The sequence below is a fragment of the Schistocerca americana genome, chromosome X (assembly GCF_021461395.2).
Source record: "Schistocerca americana isolate TAMUIC-IGC-003095 chromosome X, iqSchAmer2.1, whole genome shotgun sequence".
NCBI lineage: Eukaryota > Metazoa > Arthropoda > Insecta > Orthoptera > Acrididae > Schistocerca > Schistocerca americana.
Window position 1 is genome coordinate 433,591,229 of NC_060130.1, and position 27,015 is coordinate 433,618,243.

The following is a 27,015-nucleotide window of genomic DNA, read 5'->3' on the forward strand; positions in this document are numbered from 1 at the left end:
AAGAATACACAATAAATGTTTACAATGTAAAACAAATGTCACACACAACACACACACACACACACACACACACACACACACACACACACAACACACACGCATGCACGTAGCGGGTGCAGTAGCTAAACTGTTTACGGTTGCTGGCAAGTTATTGTAAATGTGTTTTCCTGAACAATGGACACCTTTTTGGACCAAAGCAAGTGACTTTAAATCTTTGTGAAGATTATTCTTATTTCTAGTATTGATTCCATGAAGTGAGCTGTTGGTTTGAAAAGAAGAGAGAAAATTTTAATGACAAATTTCATTATGGAACAGATATATTGGGAGGCAGTAGTTAATATCTCTAGTTCCCTACACAGGCCTCTGCAGGATGTTTTTGAGTTTGACCACAAATAATTCTTATTACATATTCTTGTAACTGGAAAACTTTAGCTTGGAGTGACGAGTTACTCCAAAAAATAATCCCATACAGCATTAAGGAATGAAAGTAAGTGTAGTATATCAGCTTTTTCATTTTTATATCTGCTATCTCTGACAACATTTTCATTGCAAATAGAGATTTGTTTAAGTGCTTTTGCAGTTCTGTGGTGTGCTCCTCCCAGTTTAGTTTATTACCTAGTGTAATCCTAAGAATTTGAAACTGTCCATTTCTTCTGTCTGTTATCATATGTTAGGCATATACTGGTGGAAAACCTGTAACAAGTTCTGAATTTCATATAGTTTGTTTTTTCAAAGGTCAGTGGCAAACAATTGGCTAGGAACCGTTTATTAATGGCCATGAAAATTTCATTAACTGATCTTTCTTAGACTACCCTTGATTTGTTATTTATTGCAATGTTTGTATCATCAGCAGATGAACCTGGCATCTTGTAATGTTACTGATGAAAGGTCACTTAAATACACAAAAGAAAGCAAGGGCTCTAAGATGGAACCCTGTGGGACACAACATGTAATTAGTTCCCTGTTGGATGATGCCTGCTGGCTTAAGTAATGTCTCTTTCCTAATGACACTCTTTGCATTCTGTCTATGATACAGGATTTGAACCATTTTGCAGTATTTCCTATTATACCATAATATTCTAATTTACTTGAAAGGATGTTGTGATTTACACTGTCAAGTGCCTTTCAAAGGGCACAGAATGTACCAGTAGCCTATAATTTATTGTGTAATGAATTAAGTGTGTTTTCACTGTATGTGTAACTATTCTCAATATCAGATCCTCTAGAAATCTGAAGTGAGACTTTGGCAATATATTATTTGGTGTAAGATGATTAAGAAGCTGCCTGTATATTGCCTTTTCTAAAATTTTTGAGAACTTGGCAAAAGTGAAATTGGATGGAAATTTGACAGTATTTTTTTATATACTTTCTTAAACAAGGGTTAATTTCAACACATTTCAGCCATTCAAGAAATCTACCACTGGTAAATGACTGGTCAGATAGGTAGCTTAAGATGTTACAAAACTCAGAAGCACACTCTTTAATTAACCTTGTTGACATTTTATCATAACCACTAGAATTTTTTGATTTTATAGGTTTTATGGTGGGTAGTACTTCCGCTTCGGAAGTGAGGGTCATATTCATGTTAATGTAGTTACATGTACTGTATGGTCTTAGGTACTCTATGCCAGAAACTACGGAACCTGATAACTCCTCCTTTTCAGTGACAGTTATGAAATATTTGTTAAAAAGTTTCGCGACCCTCCACACATCTGGTCCCGTCCATTGATCAGTTTTACAATAATTTTTAGACATGTCATGTTGCAAAATTTATACAGAAATAAACAAATTTCTTGTGTGGTTATACCAACCTCTTCCTTTTACTATATTCCACATTTTCTTTATTTTGTTATCTGATGTGATTATCTTTATCTTGTAATGTATTTGCTTTTGTCCATATTACTAGCTTCAATATTTTAAATATGTCTTGCAGCATGCTATAGCGTCAACATCAGAACTGTTTCTAATTGACAGATACAGTTTCCTTTTTGTTTTTTTTATATACCCGAGTAATCCACGGTTTCTTTGTAGACTTAGGTCTAATCTGAGTTAATTTTTGGGGAAAAGTGTGGTCAAATACGCTAACTACTTTATTAAGAAAAGTGTTGTATTTTTCATTCATGCCATTAGTGTTGTATGCATCACTCTAGTTCATGTCTTTGAGAAGTGTCCAAAAGTAATTGATTTCTGGCTTACGAACCAATCTCTTGAATTTAGATTTAATAGATTTTATATCCTGTTGAGTATTAACATTTAACAAAAGTAACTGCATGTCATGGTCTGAGAGGCCATGATAGAGATCCTGGGTACAATATATAGTAAAATTTTGTTCACTGGACCTTTCACATTTCTGTAAATATTTATCAGTGGCTATTTGCAAGCAATTAGCTATCCTGGTTGGGAAGTTTATCGTACGAACTACGTCAAATGACAGTGTTACTGATTCTAATAGATTCTTACCAAGAAATTTTTTAAGATAATCATGTTCAAGTTACCAGCAACCACTATTTCTTTGTTTTTTGTTGTTAAATAGGCCAATAGAGCTTCATTGTGATTTATGATCAGATTAAAATTACCTGCATGTCCTCAATATACACTTACTATTATAAAGTATTTATTATGAAATTCTGCTTCTGTTGCACATGCGTCATATGCTGCTCTAGGCAGAATTTATGAGTGAAATGATAATTAAATCGAAACCCTTAGCTGCTGACAGGTGTTGTTGATATACATAAATGAGGACAGCTGAAAATGCGTGCCCTGGCCGGGACTTGAACCTGGGATCTCCTGCTTGCAATATGTCTTGCAATGTGCTATAGGATCATCATCAGAGCTGTTTCCTACCTGTTGGCAGCTAAGGGTTTCAATTTAATTATCATTTCTTTCTGAAGAAACTGCACAGTCGTCAATGGTATCTGTTCTTTCAGGAACAGATACCATCTTCATAGAATTTATGAATGTCTATGTTCTTAAATTTATGGCAATTCCTGGTGACTGTGGCAACTCCTCCGTTCTTCATTTCTGCTCTACAACAGTTAGATGCTAACGTAAACCCTGTAACACTTAACACATCTATACCAGTGGTCACATGATGTTCAGAGAGGCAGATTATATCATATGGGTTTGATGACTCTTAATTCATCAATGCAGAAAATTAGTTCAGTAATTTTACTTTTTAGTCATCAAATATTTCGACACAATAAATATAGCAGACATTCCACACTGACTGAGTTAAAATTGGGTGCAAAGATGAATTTCTGCTGATTGCTAAAAATTTGTTACCAACAGCTGTTTATGCTGATGCAGCATACGAGAATTATGTTGTTTGGTTTATTTCTCAAACTGAAGGTTTGTTTCAATCCCAGCCTCTCTTAAAACGTGCTTTCTTTCCATCCTCCCTACCCTAAAAAGATGCATTTCTAAACCCTGTAGCCACTGATATTTTATCCTCATGATGGATATCCCCCCCCCCCCCCCCCCCCCCCCCCCCCCCCAAATTTTCTGCTATTAGCCCAGCTAGTTTACCCTTCCCTTTCCTGTTGAAGAGAATGTTATGCCTAGTATAAGCCCATCTACTGAGAAAATCAACATGAACCATGCCAATACTTGACCCACCACCCACCATAAGCAGTCATTCTAACTCCAAATTAACTCTCCTGACTCAAGAGGTCATTGTACCTGAGAGCAGATATAAATGAAACATTGGTATATCTCAATGCTGATGCAATCTTTGTCAGGTCACACTGTATACTATACCCAGGATCTCTGTCAGTGTTATCACTTGACCCACTCACTATGACCACAGTGTCTTTCTTGGTGATATCTTTGCAAAGTGATCCTAATACCTCTGTCACCTGTTCCAAACAAACACTAGGTTAAAAAAAATTCTGACCTGGTACTCAGATCCTAGTTCATCCTGCAAAAGTTGGCCAACGCCTCTAGCATGATAACTACCAAACAATAAAACTTTCTTTCTCTTTACTGGTTTCCATACTGCCTTACTTTTGAGTCTGATGCTGAAAGTTTGTTGTGCCTTGTCTATCCCCGCATCTGCTTGAGGCTTATGAGCTTCTAACTGAAGCAACGGGTCAAACTTATTTTTCACATTCACCACAAAGCCGTCAGATGTAATTCTAAGCATGTTTCTCCTGTTCTTCCTGTTGCCACTTCCCACCTCTCTTTACCCTTCTCCCTCCTTAATGTGTTCAGATCTTTCTTAGCCTTATCTAATTCAGCCTGAAGAGTGGCAATTTTCCCCTCTTGTTCCACTTCTGCAGCACGCCAGGCACTTTTCATTCATTATGAATCTGATACTTTAGTAAGAAAAAGTCAGTTAAATTACTGATAAACAAGAAAACATATTTAAAAAATTAGGCCTATACACAGCTGTATATAAAAACACTACCTGACTAGTGCAAAGTTTCTGAATTGAAAACTTAAATATAACTACTTTCCAGAAATGGGAGCTAAAGTAATGAAGAAGAACACTCTAATTAAATTGCTGGAAAGAGAAGTAGTATGGAAAATAAATTTGACCTGCTGATTCAGTTAGAAATGGATGACACTCAAACAGATATAAATATCTGTAGGATACAACTAATTTCCAGTGCGAATTTGGAAAATAATAGGAAAATCAGTAAAGAGAAAGGATCAACTGTTTTGGTGTAAATTAGGACCAGATTACCAGGTAACCAGTTTTTTTTTTTATCTGTCACTGATGTGGGTAAGGAAATGGAGGACACAGTCACTACGTAAAAATTTCATAACAGAAGACAGAATCGTGGGCTTGGCAGTTGCATTGACAGAAATCCTAAGTATTTTACAGTAAGTGATGTGAGGCAGTGCACTATCAAAACACACCAGTGTTGATTTGATCTCGCTTGAAGTCATCTCTCAGCAGTGGAAATTTAGAGTGGGGGGCAACTATTCATGTCAGGCACAGAGTCACATATTGGTGCAGATCCTATTGCTTCTGGGAAGATAGGATTATGGGACTACACCAAACATGGCCTTTACCTCAATAGAAAAGAGAGAGAAAAACTGAGTAGGCTAAGAACAAAGAGCTTAGGAGGTAGTGCATTGTCATGAGTGGTAAAATATCAGTAAGAAATGAGCCACATCATAATCTGTTTAAAAGAACAGTAAGTAAGAAGAAACAAAGTTCAGACATAAGTAAGGACTGAAACAAACATTCAGTTTGAGAATGTACCTAGTCAACATAATTTTACTGTACTGCATTCATACAAAAGGCTGTTGGTTGAAAATATTCAATAAACACTAGCAAAAATTTTTCCTACCCAGTTATTATTCTGTCAGTATAATATTGTCAGATTTCCTAATGGTTTTCAAAATATTTGGTGACTGAGCAGAAAATAAGGAACAACTTGCAAATCTTCCTGTTCTCGCAGTGTGTCACTTGATCCCATAAACTGCAGGAATTCAGCCATAACCAAACTTTGTCAGAGTGAGCCAGCTTTCTGTGAAAATGACTGAAAGGCAAACAGCCAAAGCACAGGGATAGGGCAAAAAGTATGGAAACACTGTGAGAAATGTATGCTTGATCATAAATGCAGATGCAAGCCAAGTCTCCAGGTTGCACTGTTGTATTTAACCATGAGCAGCCACATTTGAGCATGGATGGCCATAGGAAGGGCCTCTAACCTTGCCAAATCCAGAAACTAACATGCCAACACCATGAAGATATGGGATATAGGCTAGGAAAAAGAAGAAAAGGGACCCTTAAGTATTATTTGTCATTACTTACAAAATATTAACTAATTAAGTTTGACGTATGATGTACAGAAATTCTGGGAATGGATCACTTGGATGCAAGGGCACCCATATGATAGATGTGGAGGGAGGGGGGGGGGGGAGACCTGTGGGTATGGAGTATGTTTAATATTTTTAAAGACAAATGGCGACTTGTAGGTAACCATAAAAAAGTTCCAGTTCGAACCATGTTAAACACTTACATAATAACAACTTTTAAATCATTTTCTGGAAAGAAAAACACCTGACTATACTGTATTTTTTTCCCTTTTGCTAACAACAGGGGGGGGGGGGGGAGGGGGAGGGGGGATGGGGAGGATACAGGGACGGGTACGGGAACAGGGACGGGGACGGGAGGGGAGGATGCCCCCAGGTATGGGTGCCCTTGCCTAGATGCAACAACTTGGGCTACCTGCACTAAAATGTGTGATAGACTTTCACAATAAGAAATTCTGACCTAAAGACACTATAGTTTTAATTTACAAAATCCCAGAGAAGTCACTTACTATGTTTCATGCTAAGTTTCAATATTTGTTTGCGAACCTAAAAAAATAAAAGAAGAAAAACTGCTTTCTGAATCGTTAAAGCCTCTGGTGATGTCTCCAGCATTGGAAGATGAAGTGTAAGGCAGAGAATTATGCCTTGGACCAGGATCTTATACCCATAAAATGAATATCAGGAGTAATGTAAATAGCGTGCATTGTAAGAAAAATGTTGTTATAGTAGCTGCTTTCAATATCATAATGCCAAGAAATGATGCAATGAATGTCAAAAGTAGAATGAAAAATCATGGTTTCAGCTATATTTTCTAAAGTGACTACATTAAATATTCGAACAGCAATATTTGTTTGTTGTATTTTAACAAATTAAAAATATTTCTAAATTTTACTAATTAGGAATATTCAGCCACTCAGAAATACTAACTGAACTGCTATAAAGAGTCAGAGAAATTTCTTATTAGATGATAACGTTAATGAAATAAAAGATTACGTTTAGTAGTAAGTTAAAAGAAAAAGTATGGCCTTTTGACTAAAATTTCGAACAGCTTTTTGCATAGTCCTACATAAATTCAGAAACACCTTTCTGTTTATAACAACTTGAAACAGTGTAAGGAGTAAACTTAAATAGAGAACCCAAGATGTAAAAACTTCTAATTCCACAAAAAGGAAACTGTAAAGTGAACTAAAATATTATAATAGTATTTCGTCGAGTGAGTAAGTTGTTATAAGTTTATGTTCTTAAAAGTTGTGAAGAAAGCCAAGGGTTCTGGCTACAAGCAAGTTAATCTTAAAACAGAAATTAAACAAGTAAAATGTCAATTTCTGTTAAATCAGAGTTAGGCGTTAGAGTCTGTAAGATTCATATTTAATATCCTCTTGACAGTGAGGTCATTAAAACCATATTACAAGTTCAGAATAGGAGAGGAGCATTAGGTTTTAATGTCCTGTCAACAATGAGATCCTAGAGATGGAACACAAGCTTACATCTGGGGAAGACAGGAAAGGAAACTGATTGTGTACTTTTCAGAGGAACCATCCCAGCAACAGCCTTAAGCAGTTTAGAGAAATCATAGAAAATATAGATCTGGATGGCAGAATTGTAGAATGCACCTTTCTGTATAAAAGCCTATGTGAAAGTAGCACTTTTTAAATATATAGTTTGGTATAGTATCAACATTTACAGATATGCGCATTTCTACCCCTTGTCATTTTGTGATAGGTTCATAATGATGACACAAAGTCTTGTTAGCAGGGATAACTTGTACAGAAAAGAATTGTTCGCATTTTGCATTTCAATCAAGTCACAGCAGCCGTCCTCACATTATTTTTGTTTGTGAGTCAAGGTGCCGGACAATCTTTTTGTACATTTATCTCTTCGTCAAAACATTTTGGAGACTGTCTTCAGCATTTGATTTAGAAGTGTTCCTTCATTGCAATTTGTGACACATTAATGTTGACACACTATGGCCACATGTCCACAACTTAACACTCCTGCTCACAACTGATGGGTGAAATTCACATCTGTTATTTACAGTAGTTAGTTCATGCTGCCACCATAGTTACTGTGATGATGTTGCTTATATGGCAAGAATAAAGTCAGTATCAGTACTTTTTGGATGAATGATGTATAATAAATTTCAGGAGACATTCTAGTTAAAGTATAGGACCAGCTGTTCCTATCCATCTTATAGGTTAACTGTTCATCAGCAGCAAGCAGAAAATGAGTCATAGCTTCATCTTGCGGAAACAATATATGTCAGTAACTTGAGGAAACTGTTGTAATAAGTTGTTCATCTCAAACACAATGGAAACTGCTACAGTTAACATATGTGCAAAATGAGATATTAAAATTTGAAGCACTGTTCAGTATGTGTACCCACATTTCTAGGTTTATATTCATGTTTATTCCCCTCTGGGAAATTTATGAGGAACCTGGATTCCTTGCTGTGCAATCTGTCATACAGCAGCAAGCAGTTCATTGTCTGTGGTGACTTCAATGTAAATTTTCTAAAGGATTCTGATAGGAAAACTATCTAGAAACCTTATTTGGATACTAGAATTTGATCTCAGTAACTAACTTCCCAATGCAAGAGGATAAAGATACCATAACTGTTAATGTTTTCTCTGGTGAAGCTCAAAGCAAGAAAATAACTGTTTATCTAGTAACAAATGCTCTCCCTGAGCATGATGCACAGTTAGATAGGACTAATGACACAGTGTGTTACAGTATGGATTCTCTGCTATGTGAATCAGTTACAATAATTAATGACTCCAGGACAAATGTTATTATGAATAGTTTACAAGAGATGACCAGGGATGAAATTTATAATTAATCACATGCTAACATAAAAGTTAATCTATTGCATGGTTAATTCATATTATTATTTGAAAATAGCTTTCTGTACAAGCAAATCAGAAATGGCATTTAACAACTATGTAAAAAACCATGTATCACTAGAGGGATAAAAGTATCTTGTGGAAGGAAAAGGGTAATACATCTGTTGGCAAGAACAAGTAGAGATCCTGCAGTAGTTGCGCACTACAAAAAGGTTATTAAAAAGTTGAGGAACATGTACATAATGTCAGAAACCAAACAACAGACTTATGGCTATATGGAATGTAGTGAAAAGAGAGATAGTGCAACTAGCCACAGAACAGGATCTACATCTATGTAGATACTCTATAAACCACAGTACAGTGCGTGGCAGATGATACCCTGTACCGCTGTTACTCATTCCCTTCCCTGTTCCACCCACAAATAGAGCAAGGGAAAAATGACATCTATATGCCTCTGTATGAGCCCTAATTTCCATGTCTTATCTTCATGGTCCTTATGCAAATTGTATGTTGGCGGCAGTAGACTCATTCGGCACTCAGCTTCAAATGCTGGTTCTCAAAAGTTTCTCAATAGTGTTCCTCAAAAAGAATGTTGTCTTCCCTCCAGGGATTCCTATTTGAGTTCCCGAAGCATCTCCACAACACTTACATGTTGTTTAAAGCTACCAGTAATAAATCTAGCAGCCCACCTATGTATTGCTTCAATTCAATGTCTTCTTTTAATCTGACCTGCTATAGATCCTAAACACTCTAGCAGTACTCAAGAATAGGCTGCACCTGTGTCCTATATGCAATCTCCTCTGCGGATGACCTGCACTTTCCTAAAATTCTCCCAATAAACTGAAGTTGACCATTTGACTTCTCTACCACAACCCTCACATGCTTGTTCCATTTCCTATCGCTTTGCAACATTACACTCAGATATTTAAACAAAGTGAGTGTGTCAAGCAGGAGACTAATAATGCTGTATCCAAACATGACCAGCATGAAACATTGTTGCGATGCCCCGTGTAAGGAGGAGAAATGTGTACCATCACGTTTCCGCCTTTGATAAAGGTCGGATTGTAGCCTATTGTGATTGCAGTTTATCGTATCCCGACATTGCTGCTCGTGTTGGTCGAGATCCAATGACTGTTAGCAGAATATGGAATTGGTGGGTTCAGGTGGGTAATACAGAATGCCGTGCTGGATCCCAATGGCCTCGTATCACTAGCAGTCGAGATGACAGGCATCTTATCCGCATGGCTGTAACGGATCGTGCAGCCACGTCTCTATCCCTGAGTCAACAGATGGGGATGTTTGCAAGACAACAACCATCTGCGCAAACAGTTCAACCAAGTTTGCAGCGGCATGGACTATCAGCTCTGAGACCATGGCTGCGGTTACCCTTGACACTGCACCACAGACAAGAGCACCTGCGATGGTGTACTCAACAGCGAATCTGGGTGCACAAATGGCAAAACATCATTTTTTCGGATGAATCCAGGTTCTGTTTACAGCATCATGATGGTCGCATCCATGTTTGGCGACATCGCAGTGAACGCACATTGGACACGTGTATTTGTCATCGCCATACTGTCGTATCACCTGGTGTGATAGTATGGGGTGCCATTGGTTACATGTCTCGGTCACCTCTTGTTTGCATTGACGGCACTTTAACAGTGGACGTTACATTTCAGATGTGTTACGACCCGTGGCTCTACTTTTCATTTGATCCCTACGAAACCCTACATTTCAGCAGGATAATGCATGACTGCATGTTGCAGGTCCTGTACGGGCCTTTCTGGATACAGAAAATGTGCAACTGCTGCCGTAGTCAGCACATTCTGCAGATCTCTCACCAACTGAAAGCGTCTGGTCAATGGTGGCCGAGCAACTGCCTCGTCACAATACGCCAGTCACTACTCCTGATGAACTGGGGTATCTGGGCAGCTGTACCTGTACACGCCGTCCAAGCTCTGTTTGACTCAATGCCCAGGCGTATCAAGGCTGTTATTACGGCCAGAGGTGGTTGTTCTGGGTACTGATTTCTCAGGGTCTATGCACCCAAATTGCGTGAAAATGTAATCACATGTCAGTTCTAGTATAATATATTTTTCCAATGAATACCCGTTTATCATCTTCATTTCTTCTTGGTGTAGCAATTTTAATGGCCAATGGTGTATATAGAGAACAACCAGTCCAATCACACTTCCCTGGGGAACTCCTGATGATACCTTTGTCTCTGATGTGTACTCACCATCGAGGGCAACATATTCGTTTCTATAACTTAAAAAGTCTTTGACCCACTCACATATCTGTGAATCTATTCCATATGGTTGTAGCTTCGTTAACATCCAGAAATGTGGCCCCATGTCAAATTATTTCTAAAAATCTAGAAATATTAACTCTGCCTGTTGCACTTCATCCATAGTTCACAGCATAACAGTGAGAAAAGGGCAAGCTTAGTTTTGCATGAGCAATGCTTTCTAGAACATTGCTGATTCATGCACATAAGCTGAATAGAAGGGCTATAAATGATGAGTCTCAGGTAGTAAATGCATTTAATTATCATTTCCTAAATACAGTCGAAAGCATAGGACAAACACTTCAAGAGGAAAAAATTACAGAACTATGTTAAAAAAAAAAAAAATCTCTCTCATAAAACTGAATCATATGAATGTATACACCAACTTCTCGTTCTGTAATTAAGAGAAATACTTTCTCTCAAAACTAAAAACTCATCTGGTTTTAATGGTTTTTCCAATAGAATACTAAAGTTTTGTTCTCATATAAAGAGCCTGGTCTTATCTGAAATACGTAATGCATCACTAACTTAAGGCACTTTTGCAGAGAGTGAAATATGTCATTGTTAAACCCTCTTTAAGGAAGATGATAAAGAGAGAGGACAATAACCTGTTTCAATGATGACTCGTTTTCCAAAATTTTTGAGAAGGCGATGTATTCTAGAATAGTATCTCACCTTAGCAACAATAATATCCTCAGGAAATCGCAGTTGGGGTTTCAAAAGGGTTGCTCAAGTGAGAATGTCATTTTCATATTTATTCACTCACCAGATTTTACAAGCAGTAAATAATGTTCTGTGGCCTATGTAAGGCATTTGACTGTGTGAATCATAGTATTCTCCTACATAAATTGAAGTTTTATGGCATTGATGGTATAGACAACCAATGGGTAATGTCATATCTAACCAAAAATTTGCAGTAAGCTGTACTTAGTGATTCAGCCAATACAGTCCAGGGACATAATTCTGACTGGAGAGAAATCACATGTATGGTTGCCCAAGGCTCAATCTTAGGTCTACTATTCTTCCTCACATACGTAAATGATCTTCCATTTCATATGCAACAAGCAGAAATAGTTCTTTTTGTAGATGACAGTAGTATTGTAATCAATCCAAGCATACATACAGAAATGGAAGAAATGGAAAACATAGTTTGTAAAAGAATCATTGACTTATTTTCTGCAAATGATCTTGCCCTAAATTTTGAATGCATTTGTTTCTCCACATCTAGGTGTACTACACCAATGCAAAGTGTAACACATGGTGAGGAATAAAAAATAGGATGGAAACTTTAAAAATTCTTAGGTGTCCTTATTGGTGAGAAATTAAAATGCAAAAAGCACGTTTTAACAACTTAGTTCAGCCACATTTGCGGCTAGAATCAGAGGATCCAATCAATTCCATGTAAGCAGAGCCCACACCATTATGGAACCACCAACAGCTTTCACAGTGCCTTGTTGACAAGTTGGGTCCATGGCTTTGTGCAGTCTGCACCACACTCTGGCTTTATGGGGTCACACTCAAACCCTACCGTCAACTCATAGCAACTGAAATTGGGCTCATCAGACCAGGCCATGGTGTTCCACTTGTCTAGGGTCCAACTGATATGGTCATGAGCCCAGGAGAAGCACTGCAGGTGATATGCTGTTAGCAAAGAGATCGTGTCAGTTATCTGTTACCATAGCCAATGCTCAATTTTGTCACACTGCCCTAACAGATACGTACATCCCAGTTTTGCGTGTCTCTTATCACTGACAACTCTACACAAACACCCCTGCTCTCTGTCATTAAGTGAAGACCGTTGGCCACTGTGTTATCTGTGTTGAGAGGTAATGCCAGAAATTTGGTATTCTTGGCATGCTCTTGACACTGTGGATCTCTGAATACTGACTTCCCTAACAATTTCCAAAATTGAAAGTCCCATGTGTGTAGCTGCAACTACCATTCCACATTCGAAGTCTGTTAATTGCTGTTGTGTGGCCATAATAATGTCAGAAGCCTTTCCACATGACTCACCTGAGTACAAATAACAGCTCCACCACTGTACTGACCTTTTATACCTTGTGTATGCAATACTACAGCCATCTCTGTATGTGCATATCACTAACCCATGACTTTTGTCACCTTAGTGTAATGTTGACTTTAGCACAGAAAGGGGTGCATGCTGCAACGAAAAGTTTTGTTCACATACCCATTGACATTAAATGTCTGATGGACAGCAAAGTAAAATTTGAAAACAAATAGAGAAAGTTTCTGCTTGACAATTCCGATCCCAAAGAAGAATTTCTTTTTATTGTGATGAGTAAAAGGTGGTGGGTAGGAATTATTAATTCACATCCATGTATCTTGTTTTCTTTTTGTAAAAAAAATAATATCAGAAATGTTCAGAATGTAATAATATGTACATATTAAACTGTGATGTGAATGTAAAATGACTTGTTCCACATCATTGCAATTTGTTATGCAAAATGATCCATGGAACCTGAAACTAACAGAAAATGTGTTGTGACTGTTGCTCAGAATAGAGGAACTGGAATTTAAATAATTTTTTATGTGATGAAATTTAGTTTGAAGTATCATATATTTAGTGAAACAGGTTTCATCTATGGAAAGTAAGAAAGTAGGCCTACATAACTGAGGTTCAGACATTACTACAGTAATTGTCTGTCATGTGATCATGGCATAAGAAATGAATTCAGCTAGTCTTAAGGTATGCACCCTCCATAGATGGCATAGATGCAAGAGCTGTTTTTATAGTACTATCCAAATGATATTGTTGCAAACTCATTTTATGTGAACTTGACAGTGTTTTACTTTGTCCTTAAACCGAAAGGATAACTATCCTCACGTGTGTACTGTGTGTGACTGATCATAACTAACTGTAGTGTTTACCGTATTTACTCGAATCTAAGCCGCACTCGAACCTAAGCCGCACCTGAAATTTGAGACTCAAAATTCAAGGGGAGAGAAAAGTTTTAGGCCGCACCTCCAAATTGAAACAAAGTTGGTCCCTTGTAATATGAGACACAATTTAGGTCGAATGAATGACGATACAGCTACAGTAGAAAAGCTTAGCAGTTAAGCTTTACCAAGTAGCCATTGCTATTTGTCCGTCCGTATTTATACGGGTACCCTTGCTTTTTCATGTGCTTCATCTGGTTTGAATTGATAGCTTATTTTTCTTTGATCTGATAAGTGCCGTTCTCTTTGTTATAGGTGTTTACGTCACTCTAAGCTGAAGATGCATTACTGTACTGTGTCATGCATTGTTTGTCGCATTCTGAAAAAAAATAAAAAATAAAATAAAAGGAGAAGGAGAAGAAGAAGAAGAAGAAGAAGGAAGAATCGTCTCATTAGCGAAACAATGGCAAGAGACTGCTATCTGTTGTTACTTACACTGCTGCTTTCTTTGATAATGATCAACAAGAACCAAATAATAGACTGCGTATGATAGAAGATGTTCTGAACGAGAGTTTAGCGAAAATTTTTCTCCGTTTGAAAATCTTTGCAGACGCCTCTTTAGTACATTACATTCTGTACAGAAATTAGAGTCATCTTAGATTTAAAAATCTAGTCAAGCTTCAGTTCTGACTGTATCACTATTACGCATAAGAATAATACGAATATAAACATGACATGATATGTACATTCTTCCGCGTTTGCTGTTGTCTCACTCTAGTTTCGTAGTTTATTAGGCAGACAGAATTTAAATGAGATAGCAGCAAACACGAAAGAACACGTGGCAAAATGTTTATATTCATATTATTCTTATGGTGCAGAGAATACTGCATGTGATTCGCAATTCATAAAAGTTCCTATTAGCAACCATCTCTTCTCACAGGTAGGAATAAATTCAGAACGTAGGGTTGGCCATATTGACACAAACATCCCTAACAGTCTTGCCAGTCTGATTTTCGTAGTACATTGAAAATCTGCAATATTCGAAGATGAACAATACGGAATTTGTATTTACTTCGATGGATATGTATGAAAATGCAGTGGTCAAAACTCCGGGCGGAGCAAAAAAATCTCGTCTTCCACGTTTTTTTTTAAATTTATTTCCCGCAGAGGTTTTGGCGCCAGTATTTATCTTTGTGCCTGCAAAGCATGCCTGTATAGCGCTACATATATTTGACGGCAGAAGTTAGTTGTGGCGGCACCTACCAACATTTTTCAGAACTTCCGCTTACTTTGCACTCGATTCTAAGCCGCAGGTGGTTTCTTGGATTACAAAAACCGGAAAAAAGTGCGGCTTAGATTCGAGTAAATACGCTAGCCACTCGTATACTCATAATGAACATGAGACTTCTAAATTATCAACAAGAAAACATATAATGAATTGGAAGATTTCCTTTAATCTTCCAAAGGCAGTACCCCTTATAATTAAACTGTAAAACCTATTTACAAAAGTACATATTAATGCTTATATTCAACACCACATTATCATGTCACCCTTTGTGTTACAACTGTTACATATGTCCATACAGGTTGCTGGAGAATTTTGTTGCCTTCTGCTAGCCTTTGTCAACTATTTTGGTTTCTCTCAGCAGAAATACAAGAGCCTTCTGCTGGTCAGGATTAATATTTGTTGGCACTTCTACATGTTAGTTGGTAAAATATTCATAGGATGAAAATACGTAATTCATGATCAAACTTACTGTGCACATCTGTTAATCCCATACAAACTTTGACACAATATAATGCCAGGATTAAAAATTATCTGTACTATTCACTTATTCACTATTAAACAGCACATCATGATGCAAATAATGCAGTTATGAAAGTATTTGTGAATATACAGTGTGAATGACACATTACATCTTCTTCATCACCATTAATCTTTAATTGGTTGACAGGTCTCCAACTGTTTCTGTTATAAGTTAACCTCTTTATTTCTGCATATTTATGGATTCCATAATTATTTATGGCTCTTTGAAATGAAAACATAATATTTTGAAAATGAGCAGGCATATTCCATATCATTGCAAATTACTGTTGACCCAAGCTATTGAACATCAGTTAATTAACAAACCCATTTTCACTGTGATTGAATTTTCTCATTATGAGAGTGCAGAATGGTGATCTGTTTTTAAATGTTAAAAACCATTCAAGACCCAAGATCACACAAAATGATTTTATTCAAGACAACTGGTTTCAGCAATCTTAGCTATCATCTTCAGGTCTTAAACTTAAGTAAAACATGTTCATTTTATGCTGACCTCAGGAATAAGATTTCAAGTGAATAAAACTCAGCACATCATAAATGTTTGTCATTGCTAAAATATTTTAGCGATGTGACAAACATTTATAATGTGCTGAGTTTTACCCACTTGATTTCTTGTGCATGAGGCCAGCATAAAATGAACATGTTTTACTGCCAAAAAATGCTTAAGACCTGAAGATGACAACCAAGACTTTTGAAACTGCCTGTCTTGAATAAAAAATATTTTATGCAGTATTGGATTTTGAATGGTTTTTCACAATACTTTCACTGTATTATATGATATTTTGTTAACTCATCTGCCAAATAAATGGTACAAGCTGTTTTACTAATTTATACTTGCGTCCTGTTTCTTTTACAAGAGTTTTACCATTTTGAAAAAAATACAGCTATTAACAATGTTTGTGAGGCACTACAATACACTCTAAAGTGGAGAGAGATAAGGAAAAGTCTAAGTGTCAAATGAACTATAACTTATTAAATACCTGCATCCCAATAATGGCATAGATGAAAAACAGCATGGCAATAAGGAGGCAGACATATGGCAGCGCCTGAAAGTATACAGAAGTAAGATAAATATCTTAATAGAATGGATCTTCCACATATATTGCATTATATTACTATACACAGCATACGACGACTTGCTATAAATTTCTTCATCGATTCTCTTTCTCTAAAACTGGTGTCACAATGAAGGAATTTTACCAAGAGCTTAATATCCATGAGTTGAGTGTAAATCTACAACAGATTGGTTAGCTACAAAATTAATGAATTGCATTTTCTCTTTAATATGGGACACAATGGTTTACTTCATACAAACAATATGCAATTGGGTGAAAGATATTGTTGACTGATGATTTGCTTGCCGACACAGTCTGCTAAGCTGACACTACACTACTTCTGCTCTCTGAAAGTAATGATGTTGGTATCTGACATAGTTGTAAGAAATCTGTGTGAACATTTTTTTCTGGTGCATATTTTTCTACAGAACTCTAGATCTTCATTTGTCTATGACTGAATAATAAGTATTGTCCTAACTTGTGTAAATTACACACTGATCTCAAACTTCTTTCTTTATTCATGGTTATCCTGATGAAATTGAGTACCAGTGTATTCGTTTTCTAGGCACTAACGACAGTTACTTTAATTATGTAATCTTTGCCGTATATTATTATGGGCAATGAAATGGCAAATGAAGCAGATTGACTCCTCATTATTTAATTTTGTTCTTTTGCCGATGTCATACTGATATATCAGCAAAAGAAAAATTCAGTTTCTTGTCTTTAGCACTTTTTTCCTACTGTATGATATAATGAAGTAAAGCATTTTCTAGTACAGTTACCAAGGTGTGAGCCAAGTAAATGCTCTGACTCATAGCTGGTTTAAAAAATAGAAGGTGCACGGAATCATATTCTGCCCACTTAGAATTAGGGCGCCCAGCTTTTTATTCTTTCCAGGAAGAATGCAAGTTAGTGTACAAACACAATGAGAACATCATTTGTATGTGTCAGTTAAAAGATTAATTGGCACTGAAATAAATTTTGTTAAAATTAAATGGATTTTGTAGCAAAAACGTTGTGGTGTGAGAGTTGATATCATCATCATCGCACCTCTGGAAACACTGAAGGAGATCCCACTGCTTTTCCTTTCTCGGTACCCTTCTGTGCCATCAAAATCAACATAATAGAAAACATTCTGTATCACTTGAAGTAACAGAATTTGGGAATGATAAACTCATTCCAAAAATGAAAGGAAAAAAAAAAAAAAACAGTGTAGCTCTAAACAAACAGCAAATGCATTTTTGATACACTCATGTTCAGAAAAAACAGGACACCTTGAATGACTAGAGATAGGATGCTCATATTCACAAGATGTACATTAGTATGTTCTGCAAAAATGATTAGCATTTCAGTCACCTTGATTCAGCAAGTGTCCTGTCGCCTAGTAGGCCACAGGGTCCACCATGGGCCCTGATTACTTGTTCCATGTGTGATGGCATTGACACATATAAGGTGTGAATGGCATCCTGTGGTATAGCCATTCGTGCTGTATTCACCTGGTTTCAAAGTTCATCTGTGGTGGCTGGCATTGGGTCACAGCGCTGCACTCATCGTTTCACCATATCCCACACATTTTCGACTGGAGCAAGTCTGGTGATGTGGTGGACCAGGGCAAGAGGCTGACATCCTGTGACACCAAGAAGGCACGTGTTCACGCAGCAACATGTGGTCGTGCATTTTCTTGCTGAAAAATGGCGTCTAGGGTGTTGTGCAGAAAGGGTATGGCTATGGGTTGCAGGATGCCATTCACGTAGGTCATACTGGTCACAGTGCCCTGGACATTGCACCAACTGTGATTTGTGGTTGTACCCAATAGCACCCCACACCGTAAAGCTCGAGTTGGCACTGTACGTCTTGTGCGAATGCAGTCACCGTGATGCTGCTCACCCTATCTGCAGTGAACCAAAATGCGGTCAACATCTTCAAACAAACAGAACCTGGCTTCATCTGAAAACACTATCTGACACCATTTGTGTCCCCAGTGATGTCGTTCCATACACCATTGCTGTCTAGCATAATTCTGCACATTCATCTAAGGCAGGCAGAGATGAGGACAATGAGCACATAACCTATGCCATAACAAACTGCGACAGACTGTCACCCCTGATAGTGTATGATGTGTTACACTGTTCCACTGTTGTGCCAGATGTGAAGAGGATTCAGATTTGTCCTGCAATGCCATTCGGAGGAGGTGCCTATCTTCTCAGGGGCTGGTCTGGGTGATGCAACCTGACCCACCTCGTCGTGTTCTATGGCCTTCTGTGAACTATTCTGCACACACCTGTTGCACTGCTGAAACACTTTGTCCCATATATGCAGCTATTTCCTAGATGGTTGCATAAATTTCTCTCATGCCAATAATGTGCACCCTTTCAAACTCACTGATTTGACTATATCTGTGATGCATCTTGCATGCTTTCTCACATCACACTGATCCCTTACCTTTGGTTTATAGTGACAACTAGAGCTGCTGGCACATTTTGATAGTAGATGGTGTTGTGCCACGATATTGATGTTGACATCGATTTCGTGGGCTGACATGGTTCAAATGCCGATCAGTTCTTCAGAACATACTAATGTACATGTCCTGTGAATATTAACATCCTGTCTCTAGTCGTTCAAGGTTTTCTGTTTTTTCTGAACCTGAGTATATTTATTTCTTATGTCCAGCATTGGTATTTGATAGTCTCTTTTCCTTTCTTATGCTGTCATCTCAAACCAATGGTTTTATTTGCTTTGCTGTATTTTTTAAAGGTATGTGTATTTTACTGTTTTTCAGTTTTGGTTTTCTCTTTTTCCTTCTCTTCCATTTCAGTCCCACTTTTGTGCATTACATCTTCTGTAAGCCATTACATGAGTTGTATCTGTACCACCACTTCAGCTATAATCTATTGCTTGTCTTAATATCTGTTTTTCTGTTTTGCTTTGAAAATGAAAATATGTGACCCTAACAGTCCAAGATCCATCATTTATTTCTGAGCATCATGCAAATATGTCTTAATGTTTTAGGAGGGTTTAGACTTTTTTGTTGCAGTGTTATTTTGTGACAAAATGTGAAATCTCTGCAATAGAACATGTCAGACATGCATCCTTCATAGCCTAGCCTCTTCATTTACACAGAGTGTATTATAAATTACAAAGTTAAATGACTTGTAAAAGGCCACTACTAATAATTGGCGGATTTTCTGGACTGTCCAAATTAGTCTCTTAGTCGGTTCTATAATTCACAACAACCTGGTGCTGACTGGAATTGTGAACTATGTTTCCATATTTTCTGCGTGATAAAGAGACTGTTGCACCATAGCAGGTGTAACATTCGTGATGAGGATTCAAAGTTATACTCCGTTCATCATAAGAATAAATCTGATGTAAACATTACACCTTGTATTCTTCCACATTTGCTTGAATCTCATTGGATTTCATTTCATGTGGAGCAGAAGCCAAGCTGTGTCCAGTAAAGTCAAGTACGAACATATGGATATGTTTTATGCTGTATTACATGCACACAGACTGAGCGATAATCCAGGAAAAAAGCTTTACTGGCATTACTGGCACATTTAACTTGGACAACACTGGCCAGCCATCTGGTCCAGCTAACCTGCAATGATGTGAGCAGTTGTACTTCAGACGTAAAAAGAGATGAGCAGAGAAGCAATATATATTCAAATGTTGTTTGATTTTTAAAGAGAATGAAATAATATTTGGCAAAACTCTAGCACTACCGCACGCTTCTTAGGTGACCAGACGATAACCATAAAATGCTCTAGTTCTCACCTAACATAGTATTCCAATTACAAACAAGAGTGAAGAAAATTCCTGACTTAAACACAGGGTAATTCTTCTGAGTGAGCTATGTGTAATGCAAAAGCATGCTGTAGGGATTTCACCGTACTGTTCAATACTGAAGCCACTTAAGGTATTAAATACAGTCATTCTTCTGGTAATCTCTAAGCTCATTCCTTATTTGAAACTGAGAAATAAATTTCAGCTCTGGAACGGTCATCTGCTACATTGATAACAAGTTGATCAACAACAGAATCCACGCAGCCACCTAGGCACTGCATTTTCTCCTCTCCTTTTATGAAGTGCTGTCCTAATCCCACCAGCGTTCAGCAGTGACATGTGGAAGAGCTGTGTGCGATAGTTCCAGTAGATCTGGCAGCTTAACAGTCTTGTTATTTCTTGCAACAAAACCCTTAACTTGGCTCCAGATCAGCTCTGTTGTGTTCATATTGTAATGGTACAGTGGCAAATGTAAAAAATGCAGCATTTGTTTGGTGTGCTCGATGCTGTGAAAATCACTGTTTTTCATGTTTGTATGACACTCATTACTTCGGTTCATGTGAGATTACATCTGTGGTATAAAACAATGGACATAGTCCAAATAAAGAGTATCTGGTTTTTCATTTTTGTCCTAAAAATTAAATTGTTATGTTTCTTCAATTTAAGCAACCTTTATTAACAATCTTTCATAAAATATCGATAATTAAGAATTTGTATTTGAAATGAAAAGAGAAATTTTGCATGCAATGTGTAATTAAGAAACAAGGAGATGCATTATTCATAAAAAAATGGTGATGAATTTTAGAATTAAGAGATGTAGGTATTTCATATTGGACAAAAAAAAGGTGACCAAGGTGAAATTTGAACCAGCGATCCATGAATTAGATTACCAATCTACCACACTACTGATCCCACTACACAGCTAACATGTATTTGTATGTCAACTGTATCAAATACAGTCCTTTGGAAAACTTCGGAGCTGATTTTTTTATGTAAATTTATGAAAAACAACCTATTTCTCAGCACTTATTAACAGTGTTCCACACAGGTGTTTCACTATGGTGCAGGAAGCAGCCTCAGCCATTGTCATACTGTCTATTAACACTACGACAATGAGAGCACAATAGTACAGAGAATGTGACTACATGATTTTTGAAATAAAAAAAACCATAGCTAAAGCATGATTAATGGCTGTTAGTACATTAGAATATCTTAAAGCTTCATTTAATGTAACTTAGTAATAACATATCTAATACATAAGTAGGACCTACTTCCAAGAGCGTAACCGCACCAGTGTACATGCGCTACAGCTTCTGACCAGTCATCGCATTTCTGTTTGTTTACGTAAGGTTTATTCTTATGTGAACAGAGTATAGACTGCATGTGAGGGCAACGGACTAAGTTCAGTGATCATGGGTCCGGAATTTATGAAACTGTGGCAGCAATAGCTACAACTTCAAATGAAACAGTAGGCTCAACAAGAACAACAATGAAAGCAACAGCTGTGACCTCAAATGCAATACCAGGCACAACAAGAAGAACTACAAAAGCAAATTCTGGAAGAGCAGAAGCAGCAACAGCTTATACTACAACAGTTTATCAAGCTAAGACATCCCCCCCCCCCCAACTCCCCCCTCCATCACTGCCGCCATTTCATCCAGAAGACAAAGACTGGAACTCATACTACAGATGTCTGCAGCTCCACTTCCAGGCAAGTATCATAACCAATGTTACTAAATGAAGTACTTTTCTGTGCCTTCTACAAAAATTACATCCCCTCGATAAATCCAGCTCTAGTTGTGACAACTAGGCATACATTTTTTCATTGTCACAAGAAGTTGGATCAGTCATGTGCTGCATGAGCAGCTGATCTCAGTGGGCTGACCCATAAGTTTTGATTTTTGTGTGAAAATCAGAACTGTAAACAATCCTATGCTGAATTATTACTGTGTGATTTAGTAATTACCTGTGTGCCCGATAAAGAGGTTTGTGCACAGGCATTTCAGTTAAAAAAATCCTGCCCTCAAAGACATGTCAACAAGTAGCAACCCCAAAGAAGTGCCAAGAAGTAGCAACAGCTTTTGAAGCAGCTCAGTATTATTTTGATCAAAGCCCAAAAAGCAAATCAGTAGTGGCAAGTATTTGACTTAGTCTTCACATAGCCCCTCTATTACCCAACCTCATAACAGCAGCAGGAAGAGGTTGAATTGAATTGAATTTTATTTGATCCTGTAAGATTACATTGTGTACAGTAAATGTACGTGTAATATAGGACATGTCAAAGTATTAAAATTCTTTATCACTCATTTTTCTACACATTTAGCTTACATTTTTACATCACTGATAATGAGTAACAATATATACAAATTTAATGGCATAAGTATTCTGCAACACTGTAAAACTCTTTTTCAATGAGATAGTCTTTAAGTTTCTTTGCAAAGTCATTGTGAAGTACACTATCTTGCAGGGTTTTGGGCAGACTTCTTAGTAGTCTGATACCAGAGTACTGGGGTCCTTTTTCTAGCATTGCCAGTCGGTGGGGTATGCTCCGTACTTCATTCTTCTTTCTTGTATTGTGGGTGTGTACACTAGCATTTGTAATCCAGTCCTCACTACCTTTTGTGATGTACATTATTGTTTTGTATATATACAACGATGAAAAAGTTAAGATACCTAAATTCTTGAAACAGTTTCTGCATGTTTCAGAGGTCTTTCTTCTTAAAATGGTCCTAATTGCTTTTTTTTGTAATGTGAACACTCGTTTTGTCTCCTGTTTGTTTGAGTTTCCCCACACAGTCACTCCATACTGTAAGTATGGTTCGAAAAGTCCATGATACACTGTACACAGAAGGTTCTTGTCTGAATACTGTGATAGCTGCATCATTAAGAATATGACAGACCTCAGTTTCTTACAGATATTATTAATATGTTTTTTCCATTTCAGTTCATTATCCACAAGAATACGTAAGAATCTAGCAGATTCTACTTCTTCCAGCCTTGTTCCATCAACCTCTAAATCCATGTCTACAGCCTTTTCCTTGTTTTTAAACACTGCATACATAGTCTTTTTTAGATTTATAACCAGTTCATTTTCCAACAGCCATTGAGCTGTGACATTTGCAGATACGTATGCTCTTCTCTCAAGCTGTTCCATATTTTGATCACTATTTAGTATTGTCATGTCATCAGCATACAATATTTTCTTTTATTCCTCCTCAACACCCATATCATTAACAAATACATTAAATAACAATGGCCCCATTACCGAACCCTGTGGCACTCCATATTTGATGGATTTGGTTTCTGATTGGTACGAGTTTCCTAATGATACATACTGCTTGCGGTTGCACAAGTATGATTTTATCCATTCACCTGGTTGCCCCCGAATGCCATAGTTGCTTAATTTTTGTATCAGCATTTCATGGTCAATGGTGTCAAATGCCTTTGAAAGATCCAGAAACATTGCAGAGACAACCTTTTTCTCATCTAAGGACTGTAAAATGTATTCTGTTAGACTGACAATTGCTGATTCTGTAGATTTACCCTTTCTGAAACCATGTTGTGAGGTCATGAGAATGTTATTTTTGTCCAAATAGTTAACTAATCTGGTATACATAAGCATTTCTAGGATTTTTGAGAAACCTGATATCAGTGAAACTGGTCTGTAGTTGTTGGGATAATCCTTACACCCTTTCTTGTACACTGGCACTACCTTTGTTATCTTCAGTTTTTCTGGAAAAAATGCATCTCTGAAAGAACAGTTTGCTATGTTCAGCAGTGGTGTTATTATCTCCTCACATACCAGCTTTATTACATGATTTGATATTTCATCATCACCAGCTGATTTCTTGGACTTCAGTTTCTGTATAGTTTTCCGCAATTCATCTTCCGTGACTGGTCTTAAGAACATAGTACTGCATGACCTTTTTGGTACCTTAATACCCTTCTGTTTTTGACTATTTCTTTCCAATTTTAGGTTTTCTACTACACTGATATAGTTATTATTCAGTATGTTTGCTATTTCCACACCATCTGTGACCACTGTGTTGTCTACTTTAATTGACCTAATACCTTCTTCTTTGTTTGACCAATCTTTTTCCTTTCTTTCAGCATTGATTGCATTCCAAGCTGCCTTTGCCCGCTATTTCCATACCATCTGTGACCACTGTGTTGTCTACTTTAATTGACCTAATACCTTCTTCTTTGTTTGACCAATCTTTTTCCTTTCTTTCAGCATTGATTGCATTCCAAGCTGCCTTTGCCTTGTTTTTTGAGTTTGCTATAGTGGTTGCTTTCACTTCTCTTATTGTTTTTCTATACTTCTTTTTTAACATTTTATAGTTTTCAGCTTCACCCATCCGTCTCACGTCCTGAAGCTTCCTTCGCTGTTCTAGTATTTCACTCGTAATCCACTGTGTTTGATCTTGATGCCTTTCTTGTCTCTTTACTTTGGGAAATGCTACATTAAAATGGTACTTAATTGTTGAAATAAATGCATCATATTTTTCATTTACACTCTGGGCCTGTAGGGTTTCATTCCAGGTTTCCTTACTTAACATTGTTCTAAAGATGTTGATATTTTGTTCACTGATGATCCTAATTTGGTCGGTTGTTTGTTTTGGTTCTGATACTGTGTTATTACTTCTGCAAAAGCTGATTAGTTGTCCATGATGATCAGATATTTCTGTCTGAACTACATGTGACTCATAGTTACACATATTAGTAATTATGTTGTCAATAATTGTCTCACTTTGTGAAGTCACTCTTATTGGTGCAGTTATTGTCACTTTCATGTTATGCTGTATTAACAATCCTTCAAAATCCTGTCTTATTTTTGTGTCTTTTCCCATGTCAATGTTGAAGTCTCCACATATAATAAGATTTCTCTTCATATTCATTCTCAATAAGCTAGCAACTTTTTTTAGAAAGATACTAATATTGCCACGTGGTGACCTGTACACACAAAACACTCTAAAATCCTCTGCCACTATACCAGTAACTTCAAAGTCTTTTTCTCTAGCTATGGGAAATGTAGCAACTTCACTGTTTACATTCTTTGATAGAGTACCTGTTTTAATATATATACAAACGCCACCACCCTTATATTTAGATCTGCAGAAGTAACTAGCTAGTTTGTAGTCCTTTATTGCCACATTATGTATTTTACTTTCAGTTAGTCCATGTTCACTTATGCATAATATGTCTGGTCTTACTTCACTCAGGAGTACTTCTGTTTCTAATTTTTTGTTACCAAAGTACTGAATATTTTGATGAAGTACTTTTATGTAATTTTTCTTTTGTTGGTTTACATGTTGTGAGCTGTATTCTGGGGCAAATTCTTTAGTATCGTCTTTTTTTGTATGGTGCTTATATTTTTCTTTTCCAGCTGGAGTGTATGATTTTTCATCCCCTTCAGGCCATATTAGTTTCCCTTGCATCTAATGATTCTGCAGACATCTGCAAACATTCTGCTGAACGTTACAGACCCCAGTCTATTTAAATGCAAGCCATCCTTCGCTAGTGAGTTTTCACATAGGAATTTGTTTGGGTCTATAAAAATTGCCCCAAGACGATCACATTGTTCTTTAAGAGCACAGTTTATTTTGGCGATATATTTTTCACTCACCAACCTTCTGTTTATGATTCCGCTAAGTATCAGACGAGATCCTGCATGCATATTTATTGCGGAACGAATCATGTTTCTTGTTTCGCTTGCCATTTCTTCCTCACTGCTGCTCCTTAACGAATTCGTCCCAACATGTATAAACACCCCATTATAGTTATGTCTGGTTTCAGGTATTCAGGATGTCCAGATTTTTTTTGCTAAACAAATGAATATGCCATTCTGACTGCTGAATACTGAACTCACAAAGTGGTAAAATTCTCTTGATCACTAATATTACACTGTAGTTATAGGATCATATTGCCCTTTTTTGTTTTTTGGGCTCAGATAAGTGAATAAATCACAGGTCACCAGGTGAGGTAACCAAGTTCAAAAAATTTTTAAACACAATAGAATCCTAAAGCTACAATGTAATATTAATGATCAAGAGAATTTCATCTTTCTGAGTTCAGTGTTCTGCCAGAATGGTGCAGTCATTTGTGACAAACAAGTATTCAATGCCACAGCATTTGCTTAGATTACTGCAAACTAACAAGTGTTCAGAGGCCTGTCGCACCCCACGTTTACAAAGTTAATCACTGATACCCTATGTTTTCAAATTAGTTGTGCAACTTGTCACTCTTGTTCCCAATCTGTCTAGGATCATCCAAGCCCTGTATAGGAGACGGCACCATTCTCTTCTGTTGTCCATAATCCTCCAGGGGGCTTTGTTCTCCTCAAACCAGGTTGCAAAGCTTGTGCTGATGTTGGAGGAAGTTTTTCCTTGTTTGATTTTTAATCATGATAGATAAGTATGACTTCCAAACAATGGATGCCTTGGATCAGTTTATTGCATCTTCTTTCCAATCTCTGTTGCTACCTGTCTTCTTACAGTTCGAGGAACTACTGCCATGAGTGGAAAGATCTCATTGATTGTAGTTGGTGTTAGGCAATCTGTA

The 27,015-nt window shown here is 37.1% G+C and overlaps 1 protein-coding gene across 1 annotated transcript in view; it reads right to left on the reverse strand.

Annotated features, from left to right (window-relative positions):
* The window catches only part of LOC124554740 (voltage-dependent calcium channel type A subunit alpha-1-like), a 339,549-nt gene that overhangs the window by 201,077 nt on the left and 111,457 nt on the right, over window positions 1–27,015 (reverse strand). Inside the window, exon 4 of the mRNA XM_047128387.1 lies at window positions 16,597–16,662. Coding sequence (XP_046984343.1) covers window positions 16,597–16,662 — 66 coding nt within the window. The remainder of the gene's footprint in view (window positions 1–16,596; window positions 16,663–27,015) is intronic.